This window comes from Salmo salar, chromosome 12, assembly GCF_965601325.2.
Source record: "Salmo salar chromosome 12, fSalSal1, whole genome shotgun sequence".
NCBI lineage: Eukaryota > Metazoa > Chordata > Actinopteri > Salmoniformes > Salmonidae > Salmo > Salmo salar.
The window spans coordinates 91,547,724-91,571,512 of record NC_138302.1 but is presented as its reverse complement, the minus strand read 5'-3'; the positions used below and the strand labels follow the sequence as shown (position 1 = coordinate 91,571,512).

General features: G+C 42.9%; 2 protein-coding genes across 2 annotated transcripts in view; one reads left to right on the top strand and one right to left on the bottom strand.

The window, feature by feature from the left end:
• Positions 1-5,575: 5,575 nt before the first annotated feature.
• LOC106566046 (F-actin-capping protein subunit alpha-1) lies at positions 5,576-12,378 on the bottom strand. The gene is made up of 10 exons (XM_014133853.2): positions 12,247-12,378; positions 10,339-10,402; positions 10,167-10,218; positions 10,012-10,075; positions 7,953-8,159; positions 7,781-7,860; positions 7,505-7,583; positions 7,196-7,267; positions 6,734-6,796; positions 5,576-6,637 (listed from the first exon to the last, which is right to left on the bottom strand). The coding sequence occupies exons 1-10, from the start codon at positions 12,283-12,285 to the stop codon at positions 6,497-6,499; spliced, it is 861 nt and encodes a 286-aa protein (XP_013989328.1). The 5' UTR covers positions 12,286-12,378; the 3' UTR covers positions 5,576-6,496.
• Positions 12,299-23,789, top strand: part of LOC106566045 (suppressor of tumorigenicity 7 protein-like) — a 48,041-nt gene continuing 36,550 nt past the window's right edge. The window contains exons 1-11 of the mRNA XM_014133852.3: positions 12,299-12,578; positions 13,386-13,468; positions 13,671-13,830; positions 13,967-14,021; positions 15,209-15,324; positions 15,527-15,605; positions 15,741-15,829; positions 15,954-16,054; positions 16,529-16,643; positions 17,154-17,226; positions 17,470-17,572. Of these exons, the coding sequence (XP_013989327.1) occupies positions 12,371-12,578; positions 13,386-13,468; positions 13,671-13,830; positions 13,967-14,021; positions 15,209-15,324; positions 15,527-15,605; positions 15,741-15,829; positions 15,954-16,054; positions 16,529-16,643; positions 17,154-17,226; positions 17,470-17,572 (1,182 nt within the window). The 5' untranslated portion in view covers positions 12,299-12,370. The remainder of the gene's footprint in view (positions 12,579-13,385; positions 13,469-13,670; positions 13,831-13,966; positions 14,022-15,208; positions 15,325-15,526; positions 15,606-15,740; positions 15,830-15,953; positions 16,055-16,528; positions 16,644-17,153; positions 17,227-17,469; positions 17,573-23,789) is intronic.

Below are 23,789 nucleotides of genomic sequence, written 5' to 3'. Positions count from 1 at the left end.
ATTTTGTATACTGTATGTTTAAAAAGAAGATGCTGAAGGCACAAGGAGAGAATGGTCACTCTGTTCTGATGCCAGACTTTTCTGCTGTCATCAACTGTTTGAAGCGGTATAGGAAAATGTGCTTTTGAAAGCACACTGAACTGTATGTCATGTAAAATCAAGAAATTGGCCATACCAACTTGACAGAGGCAAAGCTGCCAGTTGGTTCCTTTATTTGAATAAAACCTCCTTGGGAAAATGTCAGCCTATCTTGTGAGAAGAGTGGGATTTTTTAGGCTGACAAAAGGCATACCATCTAGACTCATGAATGAGAAAGTCTAGCCACTGACATGAAACCAAGAGGCCAGAGGGAGCAACGAGAAATATGAGAGGAGCAATTCACAATATACATTTTGAAATAAAATATTTGTGACACTTCATTTTACAAAATGGCATTGTATAATGGGAATCCCACCAAAGATTCTGTCTGTAGCAACACTCATTACTGCAATTACATAATAGTAATTGGTCTTGTGATTCCATACTAATTGAGTTTTTGCTATTACAAGTGGAATAAGGATGTCTCTATTCTTGTGTAATGACAAAACCATCTACCCACAACAACAGAGCTTAGGGAACTAATTCAGAAAGCCAGCTTGAGTGCTTTGCTATTGGCTGGAAGGGAAGACCAAGACCTGAGTTTGGGTATGGGGGCAGTCCAGATCCCAGAGCCCAAAAGGAGGAGCACCTCGTCCAGCTGGTGCTTCTCTGCCAGGTCCACCGCCTTGTGCTGCAGCTTTAAGGGGAAACGGTTGATGGTAAACTCTAAGTCAAACCTCATGTTACTGATGAAGCTTTGCACCAGCCTGAAAGGCAGAGAGAATGGGGTTGGAAAGTATCCTACAGATAGACACAGATCATACATTGCATTATGAGGGTCTCTCTCATCTTTGAGAAGTCCAGATTTATTCTCTCTAGCTTCACTCTGTGAAGATAGCCTGTGTACACTGTGATGGGTTGGACCTTGTCCTCAGACCTGGACACCTTCAGGACAGACACCTCAGGATGGCCTATTCTCTGCCACACCCTGGGCCTGGTGAATATCATTGAGAAAAACACAGAATACTTAGTGAGCTCCAAAAATATTGGAACAGTGACAGATTTTTGGTTGTTTTGTCTCTCTACTCCAGCACTTTGGATTTGATACAATACATGACTATGAGTGCAGACTGTCAGCCTTCATTTGAGGGTATTTTCATCCATATCGGGTCAACCGTTTAGAATCTACAGCACTTTTTCTGCATAGTCCCCCACATTTTAGGGGACCAAAAGTTTTGGGACAGATTCACTTATACAGTATGTGTATTAAAGTAGTAAATGTTATGTACAGTATTTTTGGTCCCATATTCATAGCACGCAATGACTACATCAAGCTTGTGACTCTTCATATTTGTTGGATGCATTTACAGTTTGTTTAGGTTGTGTTTCAGATTATTTTGTGCCCAATAGAAATGAATGGTAAATAATGTATTGTGTCATTTTGGAGTAGCTTTTATTGTAAATAAGAATATGATATGTTTCTAAACACTTCTACATTAATGTGGATGCTACCATGATTACGTATAATGCTGAATGAATGGTGAATAATGATGAGTGACAAAGTTACAGACTGTTACAGGCTTTGGTTTTTCCTTTGATGTTTTGAGGTTGGACTTTAGCACGTATAGCTTGTTAGCATGTAGGGCTCACCGATTGGCGTCACCTCGTTAGTCAGTATGTGTTACACCTGTGCTGGTTGCCATTTTGTTAGTGGGATGGTATTTCACCTGTGATGGCCCAGGTGCTATTTGAGAATGGCTGGCCCAGTGCTCCAATTGTCTTTATAGATGTGGAGGGTCAACACCTTTAGTTGGCTCTCCCGATTTTGAATAAAAGTAACAAATAATTAAAGAGCAGCATTAAAATAACAATAGTGAGGTTATGTACAGGGGGTACCGGCGCAGAGTCAATGTGTGGGGGCACCGGTTAGTCAGGGTAATTGAGGTAATATGTACATGTAGAGTTAAAGGGACTATGCATAGATAATAAACAGAGAGTAGTGGCGTAAAATAGCGAGGGGGGCAATGCAAATAGTCTGGGTAGCCATATGATAAGCTGTTTAGGAGTCTTATGGCTTGGAGGTAAAAGCTGTTAAGAAGCCTTTTGAACCTAGACTTGTGTCATGACGTGGCCCTTTCTGGGTATAGATCGTGGCATCCCCCTCTCTCTCTCGTACACCCAGGTTCTGTTATCTCGGGTCGCAAATTCCTGGAAGAGACTCTTCCCCTGGCCATGGAGAAAGAGAGACACATAGAGAGAACAAAGGAAACCTCAGTTTAAACTAAGCGGTCTAAGGCACTGCATCTCAGTACTTGAGGCGTCACTACAGACACCCTGGTTCGAATACAGGCTGTATCACAACCGGCCGTGATAGGGCGGCGCACAATTGGCCCTGCGTCATCCGGGTTTGGCCGGTGTAGGCCATCATTGTAAATAAGAATTTGTTCTTAACTGGCTATCCTAGCTAAATAAAGGTTAAAAAAAGTCCCGTTACTTGAATGCGGCAGCTCTACCCTTAAGCTCAGTGTAGATGTTGCCTGTAATCCATGGCTTCTGGTTGGGGTATGTACTTACAGTCACTGTGGGGACGACATCATCAATGCACTTATTGATGAAGAAAGTGACTCATGTGGTGTACTCCTATATGCCATCGGAAGAATCCCACAACATATTCCAGTCTGTGCTAGCAAAACAGTCCTATAGCTTAGCATCTGCTTCATCTGACCACTTTTTTATTGATTGAGTCACTGGTGCTTCTTGCTTTAGTTTTTGCTTGTAAGCCGGAATCAGGAGGATAGAATTATGATCAGATTTGCCAAATGGAGGGCGAGGGAGAGCTTTGTACACGTCTCTGTGTGTGGAATAAAGGTGGTCTAGAGTTTTTTTCCATCTGGTTGCACATTTAACATGGTGGTAGAAATTAGGTAAAATGGATTTAAGTTTCCCTGCATTAAAGTCCCTGGCCACTTGGAGCGCCGCCTCTGGATGAGCGTTTTCCTGTTTGCTTATGGCCATATACAGCTCAATGAGTGAGGTCTTAGTGCCAGCATCAGTTTGTGGTGGTAAATAGACAGCTATGAAGAATATAGATGAAAACTCTCTTGATAAATAGTGTGGTCTACAGCTTATCATGACATACTCTACCTCAGGCGAACAAAACCTTGAGACTTCCTTAGATATCGTGCACTAGCTGTTGTTTACAAATATACATAGGCCGCCACCCCTTGTTTTACCAGAGGCTGCTGTTCTATCCTGCTGATACAGTGTATAACCCGCCAGCTGTATGTTATTCATGTCGTCGTTCATCCGCGACTCAGTGAAACATAAGATATTCCAGTTAATGTCCCGTAGGTAGGATATACGTGCTTGTAGTTCGTCCTATTTTATTATCCAATGATTGTACGTTAGCTAATAGGACCGATGGTAAAGGCAGATTACCCTCTCGGCGTCGGATCCTTACAAGGCACCCCGACCTTTGTCCTCGATATCTCCGTCTCTTTCTCCTGTGAATGACGTGGATGAGGACTTTGTTGGGTGTCTGGAGTAAATCCCTCTCATCCGACTCATTAAAGAAGACTTCTATGTCCAGAAGCTCTTTTTGGTCATAAGAGACGGTAGCAGCAACATTATGTACAAAAGTTACAAACAATGCGAAATAAAATGAAAATTGCATGGTTGTTTAGGAGCCCATAAAACGGCAGCCATCCCCTCCGGCGCCATTATAGTGAGTGACATTTTTGGTTTTCTTGCTGGGGAACGTAACACAGACTCAATTACAACCAATTGATTACAGCAATACCCCAAAAATGGAGGAGTCAGCGGGAGAACGTAGGGAATTGGTCTGTCTGCCCAATACAAAGAATCAAAACTGGCAGAGAAAAAATAACGGCAGAAATAGGACAGTATACCAGTTCCATTTGAGGACCGGGATGTGGACCGCTGTGCTATACAGATTGTAAAATAGCTGAGAAGAAAATAAATACACTGATTCCATGGCACAGGATGTATGAGTTGATATTTAAACCGACGCAAGATTCAACACTTCGTACAGTTCCTGCTCAGCCCAAAGCTCTCCTCTGTCCTGACACCCCAATGCTGGAACCAACTTCCCCCTGAAGTTAGGACAGCAGAGTCCCCGACCATCTTCCAAAAATATCTGAAACCCCACCTCTTCATTTTAAATAATCCCACAGCCCCCCCACCAAAAAAATGCCTTCTAATACTTGCACTTGACTCTTTCCCCCGACTAGCTTGGAGGAAAAATGTACTTAATATGACTGAGATGTGTTGTTGTCCCACCTAGCTATCTTAAGATGAACGCACTAATTGTAAATTGCTCTGGATAAGAGTGTCTGCTGAATGACAAACTTTTATGTAAAATAAATATGCTCCGTCTTTGTTCACATTAATTTAATGATAATCCCATCAACTGCAGCAGTGGAACTGTGTGTAGGAAACGCTCATAATATCAAGGCACAAGGCGAGACCCAAATGCAGACACAGGAGGCAGATGGTTGGAGTATTACAATGTTTATTAATCCAAAGAGGTAGGCAAGAGAATTGTTGTGGACATGCAAAAAGGTCAAAACCAGATCAGAGTCCAGGAGGTACAGAGTGGCAGACAGGTTCGTGGTCAATGCAGGCAGAATGATCAGGCAGGCAGGTACAAAGTCTAGAAGCAGGCAAGGGTCAAAACCAGGAGGACTAGAAAAAGGAGAATCCAAAATCAGGCAAATGGGAAAACCGCTGGTTGACTTGAAAACATACAAGAAGAACTGGCACAGAAAGACAGGAAACACGGGTATAAATACACTGGGGAAAACAAGCGACACCTGGAGGGGGTGGAGACAATAACGAGGACAGGTGAAACTGATCAGGGTGTGACACACAATGCAAATTATGTGACACAATGCGAATAACTTATGTCTGATCTAAAACATGGAGTTCTACATTCTGTGCTTAGTATTCTAAGATAACTGATTGTGTTGTCTGTCACCTCTTGTTCTGTGAATTGTGTTATTTAGTCATATTTCATGTTGAAAACCTCAAATAAAAAATGGTACAATCTAAAATAGGCCGTAGATGTTTTCACTAAAGCAGCACAACAGCATGTGAAGATAAGATTTATCATGCCGGTATAATGAAGGTAAGGTCATATCGAAGTCTTCAGAGAAAGGGACTGAAAGCAGAAAATAATTGTGTTTTTGTCCATCAACACAGTTTTACACATTCGACACAAAATGTACAGATAATGCAGATGAAATATAACGATGCAAAACGTCAAGAGGCGCATTTTAAGGTGCGCTCCATTAAAGTGATATACAATAATCTGTTTCTTTATTCAAATGTCCCTTTTACTTTTTGCTGTGCTAGCCAGTATTTACACACAAATACACATTTGGCACCAAATCACATTATTTCCCAATCAGCATATTTCTACATTCTGGTAAGTAAAATGCTATTTATGGTTAATGATCACAATAGTTACAGCATAGTATTTGGTGCAACTTCTTTATTCCTTTGAATTATACATGTTCTTACATTTTGTATAAAAAAATATAGCAAAAAGCTAAAGGAAGGCATGTGGGAGGTAAGGAGGAATATAGGTATATTATATATTAAGTTGGCCTAATCACTGATAGTGGATACTGATGGTGCTCTGCTTGTTTAGGCCTGATTAAACCACTGTACAAGTACATCTCTTTCCAACGGGAAAGCTTGCAGGGGACAGAGCTGATACTTGGGACTTTTTTTAAGGGGCTGTGCTAAATTTAGTCATTAAGGAGTATACACCTCACTTGGAGGAGACCTTGGGTTACAGATAGATTGGCCAAGAGCTATATAAAATAGGTCATGATTCAATCCAACGACATGCGCACTGCGATAGGCTTTTAAAGGCAATTTCCCAGACATCACGCAGCGGACGGCAGCTCAGTCAGAAATCGCCTTTAAAGATTAACCACAATGCATCGGGTCGTTTATCTGCATTTGTTAGAATCCAGGCCATAGTAGGTTACGAAATGGACTTAAACGGATTACTACCTGTGGCCCCCAGACACAAAGTCAACCAAATGAGGGGTATGAGGATATGACAGATTTTTGAAGCATCGGTGTGGGAGAGCGAGGTTGACCCATGTAATCCAAACTTTCAGTGTCACTAAAGGCATTTTGTTCAAATGAAAAATTTGCAAATGAGCCAGAGCTAAACAACCCAAAATGTCCTCTTATAATGAAGCCATCCCTCCTAACGCGCCTGAAGAAAGCATACCAACTCCAAACACCAAATCAAACCGTGGCATTCTTTAAGAAAGACAGAATAGAGTATCATTTTTATTCCCCTTTGACGCCTCTTTTCCTGATTTCCCCTACCCTCTCTGTCTTTGCAGTAACACAGTAACAATGACCGACACACTGTCCTCTAAGCATTCTGCATCTCCTTGCCAATCTTGTAGCTGAGGATCTTGTTCCAGTCAATCTTGGTGCGGGTGACAGGAAGCTGCCGGCGCAAGGCTTTGAATGTGGTGTCAGACATGGTCTGGTAGTTCTCACTGATGGCCGTCTGGAAACAAGGAAAACAAATGTTTAGACTCTGCCCCCAATTAAACTGATTTATTCCAATTATGCTAATATTACTGTGAGGAAACATGTTGCATACCTGGTATTCATTTTCTGCATCCTCAATGATTTTCACAAACTCCTTTGCAGTCTGAGTCTCACTCTGCCAAAACAAGACAATATAACCGAGTGTCACGCCTCTGAGGAAGAGTTTTCACACCAAAGAAAGGACTAATAAAGCAAATATCAAAATGAATGCCTTTGACAATTGAATTGCCTGTAAACTTGACAGATTGAAGACCATCTCTCTTTATCATAAAGGACATTTTACTTGTTATTTTACTTCATCCTACTTCTCATGCACTAATGAACAGCACTAGGGTTGCAAAATTCCTGGAACATTCAATACATTTTGGAGGATTCCCAGAATCAGGAGGGAATAAGCAGGACATCTGGAATTCTACAACCAGGATTTCTGTAAAACCAGGAAAAGGTTTTACACCCTTCTTCCTTTGAGTGCTTATGTTCAGGTCCAGAATATCCTACTGAAAGGGGAACTCACATTTACAGTGAGGGATTCCTGTACTTCCTTGTGGCTGACCAGCTGCACATTTCCATCCTCATAGTAATGCACCTGCAACCACAAGATGGCGGGTGAGGGAGACGATATACAATATGACAAAACAATATCCATTTTCAGTTCATCAATTTAACTTGCATGGGCCTGTGCCCTAGCCTCATACGAACCATCCTGATCTCGCAAGCTCACATTCTGCAGGCTACCTGTGCCCAACCAGTTGTCTATGAACAGGCTTTTAGACAGCCAGACAAAATGGTGGACAACCCTTGGCAATGGACACTACTAGCCTACCTGTATTTTGAGGACTCCAACGACTTGAGCTGTAGATTGGGAGATGCTGAACTTCCATTCAGACCTACAACGACCATTCCTGAGAACAGAAATCAAATATTAGTCCTTTCCCAAATGTATTGTGCATTTGCGTTATGTCAAAGGCCCTATTATAGACAGAATTAAATTTGAATACAAACAATGGACATACAGTATAATGCTTCAAAATAATACTCATTCCCTGATAAATTAACGGTTAAATATATAAATTATTGGTAACCATGAGACTACACTTACCAGAAGTTCTTTGGTTGAAATTGATGACCTTCAATGCAAGCAATTATGGTTTGCTGGCCGTCAATAGTTTTCCCATAAACCTGTGATAAATAAAACAAGGTCCTGTCATTGTTTAACATGCTCATCTTAAAGATAACGTTATTGTATCATGCAGGTGAAAGACAGGACGTACAGTGCAGACGCCGCTGGGGTAATGCTCCTTGACATAGGCCCTCAGGGCGCTGTCACACGCGTCTCTCCAGGGTCTGAGAGCTGCATCTCCCTCGTGGGGCTGGGGGTCACTGGCCTCCTTTCTCAGGTGGTCGAATTTGAATGACCGCTTGTTGCGGGGGTCAAAGAAACGGCCATTGCCCAGGTCTCCATGCTCTGTGATCAGCACCTAGAGGGGAAATGGATCACAGGGACACAGATAGAGGTCCTCAGTTGCTGCATTGATCACAGGGATTTTTCTGCCATAAAAACTCTTGGGCGGGCCACCTAAGTCCAAACTGTAAAAATGTTGTTGTTTTTTGTTATATAATGTGTATATATATATATATATATATATATATATATATATATATATATATATATATATATATATATATATATATATATATATATAATGTGTGTGTGTGTATGTATATGTGTATATATATATATTAATTAGAAAAAAGTTTTTATATATACACACACTTTCGGGATGGAAAAACGCTTTCAGTGTGAATTTAAAATGACTAAAACCAGATATAATGTAGAAAAAATAATGGACCTATATTTTTTATTATAATATAATATTTGAGAACTAAAACTACCAAGATAAAAGCTAGACAGTCAGTTGAAGTGAAATCCAAAAACAATGACATTAACAATATTGATTTTGCTATTATGTCTGAGCAATGGAACACAGCATTAGCCATGGCAAAATGCATAGGAAAATAACATTAACATTGTGAAATGTCTCTCTCAGTTCCATTGCAGAATATGTAGAATCCCTGGAAATGTGCTTTAAAATTGCAAAGATTTATCTTGGCTCCATGGAGAAATTCAGATAATTTCAGGCTTAAAAATGCTTTGGGGGGCATTAAAATTCAAAATTTTTGCAACGGCAACCATTGCCATGCCCCCTGCCGCGCCCACCACCTAAGCCACCTTTTGATCCAGAAAAAAAACTATTTTAATGATGCGTTCAATCTCCACCGACTGTAAAAAAACATTAAGGACCCCTACTCTTTCCATGAAAAAGACTGACCAGGTGAATCCAGGTGAAAGCTATGATCCCTTATTGATGTCACTTGTTAAATCCACTTCAATCATTGTAGATGAAGGGGAGCAGACAGGTTAAAGGAAGATTTTTAAGCCTTGAGACAATAGACATGGATTGTGTATGTGTGCCATTCAGTTGGAGAATGGGCAACACAAAAGATTTATGTGCCGATGAACAGGGTATGGTAGTAGGTGCCAGGCGCACCGGTTTGTGTCAAGAACTGCAACACTGCTGGGTTTTTCACCCGCAACAGTTTCCCCGTGTGTAGAAAGAATAGTTCACCACCCAAAGGACATCCAGACATCTTGACACAACTGTGGGAAACACTGAAGTCAACATGGGCCAGCATCCCTGTGGAACGCTTGACACCTTGTAGAGTCCATGCCCTGGCGAATTGAGGCTGTTCTGAGGGCAAAAGGGGATGATGCAACGCAATATTAGGAAGGTGTCAATGTTTTGTACACTCAGTGTATATATCACAGTATGAAACCAACAAGACTCAAAACAGCTGGAAAAGAGTCACAGCTCAAATAACCGATCGCTGCAGCTGTACATAGCCCATCTGTACATTGCCCACCCTATCTACCTACCTCTTCCCCTTACTGTTTTTATTTGATTTACTTTTCTGCTCTTTTGCACACCTGTATCTCTACATGCACATCATCATATGCACATTTATCACTCCAGTGTTAATCTGCTAAATTGTAATTATTTGCCCCATGGCCTATTTATTGCCTACCTCCTCATGCCTTTTGCACATACTGTATATAGACTTTCTTTTTTCTACTGTATCATTGACTTGTTTATTGTGTTATTGGCTTGTTTGTTTACTCCATGTGTAACTCTGTGTTGTTGTCTGTGTCACACTGCTTTGCTTTATCTTGGCCAGGACGCAGTTGTAAATGAGAACTTGTTCTCAACTTGCCTACCTGGTTAAATAAAGATGAAATAATCATTTAATTTTTATTTATTTTTTTAATCTTACCTGATCATCATACCCTTCAAGTTTGGCAAGGGTGAACTGATCCATGTTGTACTGAGCAAAGGCACTGTTTTCCAATGGAGAAAAAAACAAAATAGAGCAAGTTAACACACAAATGCACATCAATACAGTAAATAAATCAATAAAATACTACTCACTGTGCTGCACCCTCCCTGAGAAGATTGTCATTGTTGAGCAGTAGCCGCACATCTGAAACCAAGAGATTGCCTTATCAAGAGATTGCCAACGCCTTAACAGACTATATAACAAATCAAGTTTATTGGTAAATAAACAAGCAGTACAAAGAATAAGATTTCTAAGCACACTCACCGTTGAAAACTTCATTGAATTCTCCAGGTGGAGCATGGACGACAAAATTAGCCGCAATGCGCACCTGAGGGAAAGAAAATACGAGGTAAATAGGCTACTATCCACTTTTTGGCCAGACAGCTTTTACACCTGAGTGCCAAAGGAACATTTTTGGTACTATATGATCAAATGTTTACTCTGTTCTACCGAGCCATTCGCTTTATGTTCATATTCTTATCTCTTATTGATGTTGCATTGTCGAGAAGAGACCTGCAAGTAAGCATTTCATTGGATGGTGCATACCATGTGTATCCTGTACACACGACCAATAAAACTTGAAAAGATATTGCATATGCAGTATATGAATATTTCTACCACTGATATGAGACCCAGAGACAGTGTAATTATGCAGCCAAGTCATTATTACACTGGCCACTAGGGTGAAGCAGAGAGCGGTGACTAACTTGGCTTCCTGACTAGCCTACCTCTGCGCTGCCCACGCCACTCCTTAGACGGCAAGAGCTTTTCTTAGCAGCTGTAATGCATGTGTAAGCATGTGGTGTCAGATCAGAACCAAAAACAGTGAAACGGGGGGGGGGGCTAGGCAATCTTCATTAGGGGTTCCCTGAACCTGAAAGTCTAGAGTTGCACTGAAATCAGTACGCAGAACATCAGTATTTTAGGCCCTAATGTATGTCTTCATGTCCAGAAACAGACCCAAAGGTTGTGTGGGATACACAGCTTAATTCAACAGTAAAAGTAAAGTATTTTTTGCAACACTTCACTAGGACATTGTAAACACTACCAACAGGTTCTGGAACTTCTGGTGTGTGTGTGTCTGTGTGCTGTTGCCATACAGTTAAGATGCTCCCAAACACTGTTCCTTCACATGCTAAGTATTGTATTTACAAAATACCTATGCCCATTCTACTGGTCTGTACATGCATCTGACCACATCCCTGCTGTGGGCCTACCACTGAAGTGGCAGGAATGCTAGACACCAGTAGGCAGCCTCAAACATGTATCTATCTGCATGCTGCTGACAGCAACAATGGTCAAATCCAAGCTCTCATATTAACGTTGATTCGTTTTTGGTGATTCAATCTCAATTGGTGGAAAATGCCCAAAATCACTTTTATCGTGTATGACCTTCAGAAGTCTTGTGAATAGGGTTGTATGTGTTTGTGGGCTTTTTCATGAAATCATGACTTCAATGATTCCTATACCAAATAATTGGTCAATCGAAAGTTTGTGTTGTAATGCTTTACAGTCAATAGGCCAGGGGCCATCCCAAGACAGAAATGTGATTATAAAGTATGCCTAATATATTCAGAGTTGTTTCTAGCAGGGTGTGGAGGCTGTTGCAATCAATACAGGAAGTAGTGGCCTTTTCTGGCTAACCAACGTTAGTTAATAATATGATTTTAGACTAAAGCTATTTGCAAATAACCCATGAACAATTGTATGATCATGTATTGCTAGATAGTAACTACCTGACTCGGGGGGACAATTGCCATTGTAATGTTAGCTAGCCACCGTGCAAAAGCCCAAATGTGGCAAAGCCCAGCTAAAGTCAGACTTGACTGTGCTAAGGCACATACTGTACTAGCTAATTTCTGGCTAAGGAACATGGCTAACATTTACAAACATTTTAGCTAGCTAGCTAAGCAGTAAGCAAACTGCTTCTTGTGTATGGTATGTTTTAGCATGATGTATGGAGTTGTATATAGCTACTGTATCTAACTAGGTGATACAATGTATTCCCGTGTCAGTTTGTTCGCTAACTGTAGCTAGAATGTAGTGTTAGCTTAGCGAGCTAGTTGTAGCTTAGCAAACATTTTTTTGCGGCCAAAATATTTGAGAAAGGACACAAACAACCGAATCTACTAAACGTCGTAAAACAATGAGCAAAGCTTCTCAAGACTATACCTTCTCTTCCTCCGTGAGCTGTTCTTCGAAATCGGCCATCTTGGCTCATGAGACAAACCTCTTCTGATCCGCGACTGACTGCAGCGGACAGTGAGGAAGCGGATCTTGACAGTACCACTGGCACATGATTCCTCTGTTTACAGCACAGCCATCCGTTAAAAACATGGAGGACGCGACCAGCAGTAATCCTCAATCTCTTGGATTTACAGATAAATTAAAATCATGGTTGTCCTGGTCATGGACATACATATGTGCCGTTTGGTTTGCTATGGTTTTAACTATGATCTATGTTCTGCGAAGCCCCTTGAAACTGCAGGACACTCTTACCTCAGGTGAGTTAGCTAACGCTAGCTTTCTAAGAGTGGGCTAGCTAGCGAATGCAATGTAGCTAGCTAGCTAGCCAGCCTTCTAACGTTAGCGAGCTAGCAAATAGAAATCGAGAGACCGTGGAGGAACTGAAAGTTTGACAGCAAGCTGGCTAACTGTATGACAACACATTGCACAAAACATATCCCAGGTTGGTTTATTTATTGAATGGTAGCGAGACATATTAGCTAGCTAATGTGGCTACTAGCTATCTACGTTAGCTAATTTAGCTAGCTGTTAATGTTACGCTTGTGCATAACTAGCCAGCTACCTAACGTTAGCTAACATAATTCAACAATGCATAATGCTAGCTAGAATTGCATTAAAAAAACTGTATTTAACTAGGCAAGTCAGTTAAGAACAAATTCTTATTTCCAATGACGGCATAGGAACAGTGGGTTAACTGCCTTGTTCAGGGGCAAAACGACAGATTTTTACCTTGTCAGCTCGGGGATTCGATCTAGCAACCTTTCGGTTACTAGTCCAACGCTCTAACCACCACGCAGAAGTTTATTTGTCAGTGTGTCTATTAGCTTGTTACATAACATTAGCTATATCTTCATCTAGCTATATGGTCATGGTACTTCAACATCACTACTGTGGCTAGCTACAGTACACACTGACTCAGTCAGCAACTGCCAGTGTGGTGGGCTCTGCATGATCAGCAAGCTAATAGCTACCTTCAGAGTGGACAGTGTGAATCCCTGTTAGGCAAGTGTCATTCATTTTTATGCGATGCGTTTGATCTAACATAGCGTTCATTGTTGTTTCAGCATCTGTGTTCTTGAATACACTGACCCCTAAATTCTATGTGGCACTCACTGGAACATCCTCTCTCATCTCTGGCCTAATCTTGGTGAGTTGTAATGATCACAGAGTTATTTGTAGTTTGATTGTAGACACTACATCTGGAAATGTGGATTTCAAATACCAACACTAAAGGTAGCATATTGTACAGTTAGTGCACAATAATTATATGATAATCAAATAAATTGTTTAGAAGATTTGTGTACCGGTACATTGCTCTCTGTATGACTCTCACAATCCCCTGCCCCCAGATATTTGAGTGGTGGTACTTCCGTAAGTATGGAACCTCATTCATCGAGCAGGTGTCTGTTAGCCATCTGCGACCCCTCCTAGGTGGGGTGGAGAGCAGCTCAACCACTGGCCTGTTCTCCTCAGTCAATGGAGATGCTGAGCCCAGACCCAGTGTCTCAGGTAAACATTTCACCAACTAAAATGTTTCCCCATTTTGCAACAGAAAACTAAAATGGCCGTGGGTTGAATATGTGATTCAGGTTTGCAAGGCCATCAATGTAACAAAGTAATGATACAATGACACTGTCTTTTGCAGAGTGTAAAGTTTGGAGGAATCCATTAAATCTATTCAGAGGAGCAGAATACAGCAGGTAGGATGAGACCCCACAGCATGTCACTGTCTTCATGTTGTACTTCAGCCTGACACTGTCTCCGTGTTGTACTTCAGCCTGACACTGTCTTCGTGTTGTACTTCAGCCTGACACTGTCTTCGTGTTGTACTTCAGCCTGACACTGTCTCCGTGTTGTACTTCATCCTAACACTGTCTCCGTGTTGTACTTCAGCCTGACACTGTCTTCATGTTGTACTTCAGCCTGACACTGTCTCCGTGTTGTACTTCAGCCTGACACTGTGTTCGTGTTGTACTTCAGCCTGACACTGTGTTCGTGTTGTACTTCAGCCTGACACTGTCTCCGTGTTGTACTTCAGCCTGACACTGTCTCCGTGTTGTACTTCAGCCTGACACTGTCTCCGTGTTGTACTTCAGCCTAACACTGTCTCCGTGTTGTACTTCAGCCTGACACTGTCTCCGTGTTGTACTTCATCCTAACACTGTCTCCGTGTTGTACTTCAGCCTAACACTGTCTCCGTGTTGTACTTCAGCCTGACACTGTCTTCGTGTTGTACCTCAGCCTAACACTGTCTCCGTGTTGTACTTCAGCCTGACACTGTCTCCGTGTTGTACTTCAGCCTGACACTGTCTTCGTGTTGTACTTCAGCCTGACACTGTCTCCGTGTTGTACTTCAGCCTAACACTGTCTTCGTGTTGTACTTCAGCCTAACACTGTCTCCGTGTTGTACTTCAGCCTGACACTGTCTTCGTGTTGTACTTCAGCCTGACACTGTCTCCGTGTTGTACTTCAGCCTGACACTGTCTTCGTGTTGTACTTCAGCCTGACACTGTCTTCGTGTTGTACTTCAGCCTGACACTGTCTTCGTGTTGTACTTCAGCCTGACACTGTCTTCGTGTTGTACCTCAGCCTAACACTGTCTTCGTGTTGTACTTCAGCCTGACACTGTCTCCGTGTTGTACTTCAGCCTAACACTGTCTCCGTGTTGTACTTCAGCCTAACACTGTCTCCGTGTTGTACTTCAGCCTAACACTGTCTTCGTGTTGTACTTCAGCCTAACACTGTCTTCGTGTTGTACTTCAGCCTGACACTGTCTTCGTGTTGTACTTCAGCCTAACACTGTCCATGTTCATGTTGTACTTCAGCCTAATACTGTGTTGTTTTTCAGCCTAACACTGTCTTCATGTTGTACTGTACCCATCTAAAGGTACACCTGGGTGACTGGAAAGGAGCCTTTGACGTACTACGATATGAACCTGTCTGCTCAAGACCACCAGACTTTCTTCACTGGTGACACTCAGCAAATCAAGGCTGAAGATACTGGTTAGAATCCAAACTTTTTAATTGGAATATCATAGAAAAGTGTTAGCCAAAGTGTAAATGTCTGCGAAGGAATAGAACACTTTAATTCCTTTTGAAAGACTGCTTTGGTCCTCATCGGCCTCCTGTGTTGATATGTTTCTGGATCCATCTCTCTGTAATGCATTCAGTACAGTATTTGTTGTCTGGTTCTGGCCTGTTACAGTTATGCAGAAGGCCTGGAGGGAGAGGAATCCCCAAGCCCGGATAAGAGCAGCTTACCAGGCCATAGAGATGAACCACGAGTGAGTTCCACCATTTCTGTTAAGACTGTATACTCATTCAGGAAAATCCCAAATTAATTTTCTCATTCAGTAAAACAAGTATGTATATTCTTATGAACTAGATTGCATAGCAAATGTCTTTCCTGTGGTGTTTAGGTGTGCTGCTGCCTATGTGCTACTGGCAGAGGAGGAAGCCACCACCATCACAGAGGCTGAGAGGCTGTTTAAACAAGCCCTGCGGAGTGGTAAGAGAGAACAGAGAGTACAGGACCCCGTCACAAGCCTCAGGCCTCTGACCCTTAGTTTAAAAGAATTAGTCAGGGATGCGATTGTTATAATTAAATGTATTAATTTTCCTCTCTTCCATAGCTGGCAAAGACATCAACTTGCTGGTGTACATCAAACGCAGACTGGCCATGTGTGCACGCAAGCTGGGACGCATCAAGGAGGCAGTGAAAATGATGAGAGATGTGAGTGTTGGCATTTCCTTAATCAGGGGTGTTCAAATCAGGGCCTTGAATTCTGCATTATGGCTGCTTTTCTTTGCTCCCTAGTAGCTGATGTCATTGATTGGCTAGAGGGAGTGTTCACACACATGTTGTCCCAGGTCTGAACCAGTCGCTGTTAAGAGAATAGAAGAACAACCAGAAGTATTGTGGAACTGGAGGCCCTGGGGCGCACTCAGCAGGACGCAACATTTTGGAACCTTTGGATAGAAATATGCTATGTAGAACAAACATGCCTCTGACATGTAGAATGACAAGGAATCATGTCGGCTCTATTAGAAGAATTTCCATCGGCAACGTTCATGAACGTTTGACTACTGAACATAGCCCTGATTTGTGTAGTCCTGTCTTTAGTCCTCTTCTATGCTCCTTTCATACTGGTTAGTCCTGCCATTTTTATGATTCCTATATTCACTCACTGTTCCTTACTTCTCCCAGTTAATGAAAGAATTCCCACTGTTGGGAATGTTGAATATACATGAAAACCTCCTGGAGGCACTACTGGAGCTGCAGGCCTATGCTGATGTACAAGCAGTCCTCGCCAAATACGACGGTAAGATATATGCCATTTAGCAGATGCTTTTATCCAAGGCGACAGTAGTGAGTCTGTGGCCGGCAGTGGGAATCAAAGCCATGATCGTGGCGTTGAAGCATCATGCTACCAACTGAGCCATGCAGGACCACATCAGCAAAACAGGATTCAAGCCAACTAACTACTACAACTTTGAACCATTCCTTTGTCACTTTACCCCTACCTACATGTACAAATGACCTCGACTAACCTGTATCCCCGCACGTTGACTCGGTACCCCCTGAATATAGGTTCGTTATTGTTATTTATTTAAAAAAAAAATAATTTAACTATAATTTATGTAGTAAATATTTTCTTAACTCTATTTTCTTAACTGCATTGTTGTTTTAAGGGCTTGTAAGTAAGCATTTCACGGTAAGGTCTACACCTGCTGTATTCGGCTCATGTGACAAATTTGATTTTGATACTCATGATTTCCAGACTCCTCGTTTGAGTTTAAGGTGAAATAACCGTCATGTGTTCTCGTTGTAGATATCAGCTTGCCAAAGTCAGCCACTATATGCTACACATCTGCACTGCTGAAAGCACGGGCTGTATCAGAGAAGTATGTCCCTGTGGAAAGACAGCAATGTGATTTAATGTAACATTTTTAAGATATTAACAAACAGTATGATCTATACTTGACATGGATGCATCTGTCTTTATAGGTCAGACTAATCTTTAAGACATGTTTGTGGGACATCAAACCCCCTATTTGTGACTGAAGTGCATGATATCTCCTACTTAAAGCTGTCCTGACTCCTGTGTCTTATCATGGGTGTGTCTTCTCTCTTTCTCTATCTCCCAGGTTTTCTCCTGAGGCAGCATCCCGGCGGGGCCTGAGCACTGCAGAGATGAATGCTGTGGAGGCTATACACAGAGCCGTGGAGTTTAACCCACATGTGCCAAAGGTCAGTCCAGACCCTCAGTCACAGATCTAGTATCAGTTTACCCAATCCAAATCCTAACCTTAACCATTAGTGGGGAGACATGTACAGATCTAGGATCATCTTAGCGTATCCTATCTAACTCCTGACCTGAACCAATGGTGGGGTTAACACGACTGATGTACGACATTGTCTGTATATACAGTTCGCATTATTTGAGCAAAGTCTCATATTTTACACACACGTGATAGCTATTTAGTTGTCTCTGTACGCCATACTCCTCTTGAGTGATAGCTGCAGAGAGGGCATCATCAACTTCTCAACCTAAGTGAGCTGACTTTGCTCCATTGTATTACCTGTAATGACCTATGTTAGCCAGCAAGTGTCAATATTGCACTGCATAGTAAACATAGCTGCTGTAGTCAGGACTGGACCTGTGAGCCACTACTCTCTCTCTGCTGCACAGAAGAACATGGTACCATACACTTAGTGGATTTTACTAAAGGAGACACTATTAGTCTAATTATTATTCTGTTGTCATGGCTATCTATCAATGAACTATAAAGAGTTCATAGTGAGATCTGGGTCGTGTTCAGTATGGCACATTGTAGCAAAATCTTTTGCAATGGAAAATACAAATCTATGTTATTATTTCACAAGGTCAGGTAGTACATCCCCAGTTTCAAAATGTTTTCTACCTACTGAACAGGAAGTGCACCCTCCCTGATCATGCATCTGTCTGGCCTCTGGTCTGGGCTCTGGGCGACAACAAGGGGCCCCCTGCCTCTCTGATGTTTCTCCCTGCAGTAGACAGACAGAAACAATTCCTGCACATCTCTTCCCACAGGGATTAGGCTTGGATGTCCCATACTAAAACACACTCTTTCTCTCTCACACTCACTCATATGCACACACACACAGGTCGCAGTACCCCCTACAGCAAAATGTAGTGTGTGTGTGTGTGTGTGTGTGTGTGTGTGTGTGTGTGTGTGTGTGTGTGTGTGTGTGTGTGTGTGTGTGTGTGTGTGTGTGTGTGTGTGTGTGTGTGTGAGAGCTGCAATGTGTGGTAGTCACAGGCAGAGGGGGAAACTCAGCTCTTTGATCCAGGCTTTGATGACAGGGCCCTCATCCTGAGTGTCACCCGCCCCCAGGGGCACTGCCCCCCCCCCCCCCCCCCCCCCCCACGGCGTTGACATACACTCAGGGCGGGTCAGACTATAAAGTAGTGATCCCAGAGATAGTTCACATCTACAGTACCTCTGCTTTCAACTGGTGATACCCTAGACCGTTGACCTAGGAGAGACTAATCTCTTCTATCTGTCAACCTCTGTCCCATTGAAGCAGAGCCTCTCCTTCAGTCTTTCACATGGGCTTCACGTCTCATAATAGACAGGCAGACAGACCGGCTGAACTCTGAGTCCGAGACACCCCGAGGAAGAGGAACTCAGCTGTGCTGTCAAAATGGCTGCTGACATGCAGCGCTGTTGATGTGACAACCTGTAAAGAGTTGTCGGTCGGAGTGTTCTCGGGAGTGAAGCACGTTCTGTGGCCTCACCGTGTCAACTCACCTCATTGACTCCACTAATGTTCTTATAGTGAAAGCTTTTGGCTGTTGTTGACTGAAATTTTGCAGTTAGTGGGATTATTTCCATTTATTTGTGTCAGACCTGTCTTTATTTATCAAGTTGAGTCCCATTGAGATCTTCTGTATCTCTTTCACAGGGGAGCGCTGTCTATGTCTGTCTAAATGGTCAGTGAGTGCACCTGTAGCCGTAGAGCCTGAGGCATGCCTGGCGTGGGCTGTTTTCTGCCCAGCAGCCAGTGTTCACATACAGATACCAGTGGTTCACTGGACTGGAGCGAGCTGCTCTGGCTCTGTTGTGGGTGGGCTTCCATTCCCAGCAGCTTCCCCACATTCTCCGCTTCAATCAACGAGTAAGACCCCCCCCCCCCCCCCCACAATTCGTTTCTTGACCTTGGCAACGTGACCCCTCAGCAGCCAGCTAAACCCCCCCACACACACAGACACCAGCAAGCTAGCCAGCCAGGGAAGGGCAGTTTAATGAAGGCAAGATTTCTGGGTATTCTGGTTCAGGCGTGGGGAGTGTTAGGGCCAGCATCGCAGCAGGCCTGAAGGGATTATATATGGACATCACGCTACATCACATGAGCAGACGGCACTAAATGCTCCACACACCCAGCTGTTTCAGTGCTCAACTGCCACGCTTGCTCCACCTCTCTACTCTTTAGCCTGTCTGTCCCAATCAGTCTCTCTCCCCTTTCTTTTTCCCTGTCTCTCATGCGCTCTCTACCCCCTACCCCAAGGTACGGTAGAAAGGTTGAGCAACCGGACCGAGGGCAGCCTGCTGGTCATGTGTTAAGGACACCTGAATGTGTTTTAAATTTAGCACACTCCTATGGTAACAATTCCTCACGCCTTTGGAGTGTGCAGCTTTGTGCCTGGTAGCCTGTGTTGTGGCGATGGCCTCCTCAGCCTTGTTCAGGATTCAGGGGGATGGAGGCTTCACATAGGTAGTAGCAGGTGTGACGCAACACCTGAGACCGAGAGTAGTAGTTATAGACTGACTCTAGCAGGAAGAAGCCTTAGCACAGATCTAGGATCAGCTTCCCTTCACCAGACCCTAATCATCGGATGGAACCATTCAAAACTGACCTAAGATTAGTGTCTATGGTCAATATCATTCTCCTGCTCGGCATCTGTCCAGTACTGATTCCTGAGGGTGACCTAACATGGTAGAGAGCCTCAGAGGTAATCTGTATCCTCACCAGCACCGTGAGTCAATGAGACGATGGCTAGATGATGTCATTATTGTCGAAGTGTTCCATTGTGCTAAATGTTGAAGATTAAAATCTGAGGGAGGCTTATGAGTTAAACTCCAGTTCATCAGTGTTCCAAGATAAAAGGGGAGTGTCAATGAAACTCAATCTCTTCATCAAAGAGGCAACTGGGGATGGGCTGGGGGGGAGTTACCCACCCTTATGCCAGGCAGGACAGCTGCCAGTCAAATGCTTTGGTAAACATCACCTCTACCCTCTTATTAAACACTGGGATACCTGGATAAAGGTGCTGCTCGTAACAGTATAATGACCAGCACCCTTTTTCAGTAAGTGCTGACCCACGTTAAAGTCTCAACTTTGGAGAGGACCTGAAAGTCGCACGACTTGGCAGTCAAATAAAACACAGCAGTGTGTGCAGAACACGTTTGAACACTTATCCAAGCATACCCATCACTACCACATTCACACTGTAGCCAGCTAGCTACCACCACCTAACTGTCCCTGAGAGAAGAGCAGAGCAGAGGGTTGGGGCTTGTCTCCCTTTCCTGCCCCTGGGTGCGCCCCAGGCGAGGGCGGCGGCTCTGCTCTGGGCTGCTCTGCACTGGGCTGGCTGGTTGGCTGAGCCTGGAACCATGGGGGGGATTAGACAGGATTAGCTTTATGGTAACCTTCCCAAAGTGTCAGACTGAGACTCATAGTCCTGTGAGGCAGGCGGCCTGGGAATCCAGCAGGCCCAACGCCAATGGCCCCAGCGGCCTCCACAGCCCAGGGGACCAGTTCAGAGGGGATTAACGCCACAGCCACGCCGCCACACACACACACACACACACACACAGTGTCTGTTAAATAACTATGATGTAAATGCCTTTGACTATAATGTTATCTATCTGGTGTTACTTTCCTGTCTCCCTCTCTGTCTAGTTTTTATTAGAGATGAAGAGTCTGATCCTGTCTCCCTCTCTGACTGTAGTATTTATTAGAGATGAAGAGTCTGATCCTGTCTCCCTCTCTGACTGTAGTATTTATTAGAGATGAAGAGTCTGATCCTGTCTCCCTCTCTGACTGTAGTATTTATTAGAGATGAAGAGTCTGATCCTGTCTCCCTCTCTGACTGTAGTATTTATTAGAGATGAAGAGTCTGATCCTGTCTCCCTCTCTGTCTAGTATTTATTAGAGATGAAGAGTCTGATCCTGTCTCCCTCTCTGTCTAGTATTTATTAGAGATGAAGAGTCTGATCCTGTCTCCCTCTGTCTAGTATTTATTAGAGATGAAGAGTCTGATCCTGTCTCCCTCTGTCTAGTATTTATTAGAGATGAAGAGTCTGATCCTGTCTCCCTCTGTCTAGTATTTATTAGAGATGAAGAGTCTGATCCTGTCTCCCTCTCTGACTGTAGTATTTATTAGAGATGAAGAGTCTGATCCTGTCTCCCTCTCTGTCTAGTATTTATTAGAGATGAAGAGTCTGATCCTGTCTCCCTCTGTCTAGTATTTATTAGAGATGAAGAGTCTGATCCTGTCTCCCTCTCTGACTGTAGTATTTATTAGAGATGAAGAGTCTGATCCTGTCTCCCTCTCTGACTGTAGTATTTATTAGAGATGAAGAGTCTGATCCTGTCTCCCTCTCTGACTGTAGTATTTATTAGAGATGAAGAGTCTGATCCTGTCTCCCTCTCTGACTGTAGTATTTATTAGAGATGAAGAGTCTGATCCTGTCTCCCTCTCTGACTGTAGTATTTATTAGAGATGAAGAGTCTGATCCTGTCTCCCTCTCTGACTGTAGTATTTATTAGAGATGAAGAGTCTGATCCTGTCTCCCTCTCTGTCTAGTATTTATTACAGATGAAGAGTCTGATCCTGTCTCCCTCTGTCTAGTATTTATTACAGATGAAGAGTCTGATCCTGTCTCCCTCTGTCTAGTATTTATTAGAGATGAAGAGTCTGATCCTGTCTCCCTCTGTCTAGTATTTATTAGAGATGAAGAGTCTGATCCTGTCTCCCTCTCTGACTGTAGTATTTATTAGAGATGAAGAGTCTGATCCTGTCTCCCTCTCTGACTGTAGTATTTATTAGAGATGAAGAGTCTGATCCTGTCTCCCTCTGTCTAGTATTTATTAGAGATGAAGAGTCTGATCCTGTCTCCCTCTGTCTAGTATTTATTAGAGATGAAGAGTCTGATCCTGTCTCCCTCTGTCTAGTATTTATTAGAGATGAAGAGTCTGATCCTGTCTCCCTCTGTCTAGTATTTATTAGAGATGAAGAGTCTGATCCTGTCTCCCTCTGTCTAGTATTTATTAGAGATGAAGAGCCTGATCCTGTCTCCCTCTGTCTAGTATTTATTAGAGATGAAGAGTCTGATCCTGTCTCCCTCTGTCTAGTATTTATTAGAGATGAAGAGTCTGATCCTGTCTCCCTCTCTGTCTAGTATTTATTAGAGATGAAGAGCCTGATCCTGTCTCCCTCTGTCTTGTATTTATTAGAGATGAAGAGTCTGATCCTGTCTCCCTCTGTCTAGTATTTATTAGAGATGAAGAGTCTGATCCTGTCTCCCTCTCTGACTGTAGTATTTATTAGAGATGAAGAGTCTGATCCTGTCTCCCTCTGTCTAGTATTTATTAGAGATGAAGAGTCTGATCCTGTCTCCCTCTCTGACTGTAGTATTTATTAGAGATGAAGAGTCTGATCCTGTCTCCCTCTCTGACTGTAGTATTTATTAGAGATGAAGAGTCTGATCCTGTCTCCCTCTGTCTAGTATTTATTAGAGATGAAGAGTCTGATCCTGTCTCCCTCTGTCTAGTATTTATTAGAGATGAAGAGTCTGATCCTGTCTCCCTCTGTCTAGTATTTATTAGAGATGAAGAGTCTGATCCTGTCTCCCTCTGTCTAGTATTTATTAGAGATGAAGAGCCTGATCCTGTCTCCCTCTGTCTAGTATTTATTAGAGATGAAGAGTCTGATCCTGTCTCCCTCTGTCTAGTATTTATTAGAGATGAAGAGTCTGATCCTGTCTCCCTCTCTGTCTAGTATTTATTAGAGATGAAGAGCCTGATCCTGTCTCCCTCTGTCTTGTATTTATTAGAGATGAAGAGCCTGATCCTGTCTCCCTCTCTGTCTAGTATTTATTAGAGATGAAGAGTCTGATCCTGTCTCCCTCTGTCTTGTATTTATTAGAGATGAAGAGCCTGATCCTGTCTCCCTCTGTCTTGTATTTATTAGAGATGAAGAGCCTGATCCTGTCTCCCTCTCTGACTGTAGTATTTATTAGAGATGAAGAGTCTGATCCTGTCTCCCTCTGTCTTGTATTTATTAGAGATGAAGAGCCTGATCCTGTCTCCCTCTCTGTCTAGTATTTATTAGAGATGAAGAGCCTGATCCTGTCTCCCTCTGTCTAGTATTTATTAGAGATGAAGAGTCTGATCCTGTCTCCCTCTGTCTAGTATTTAT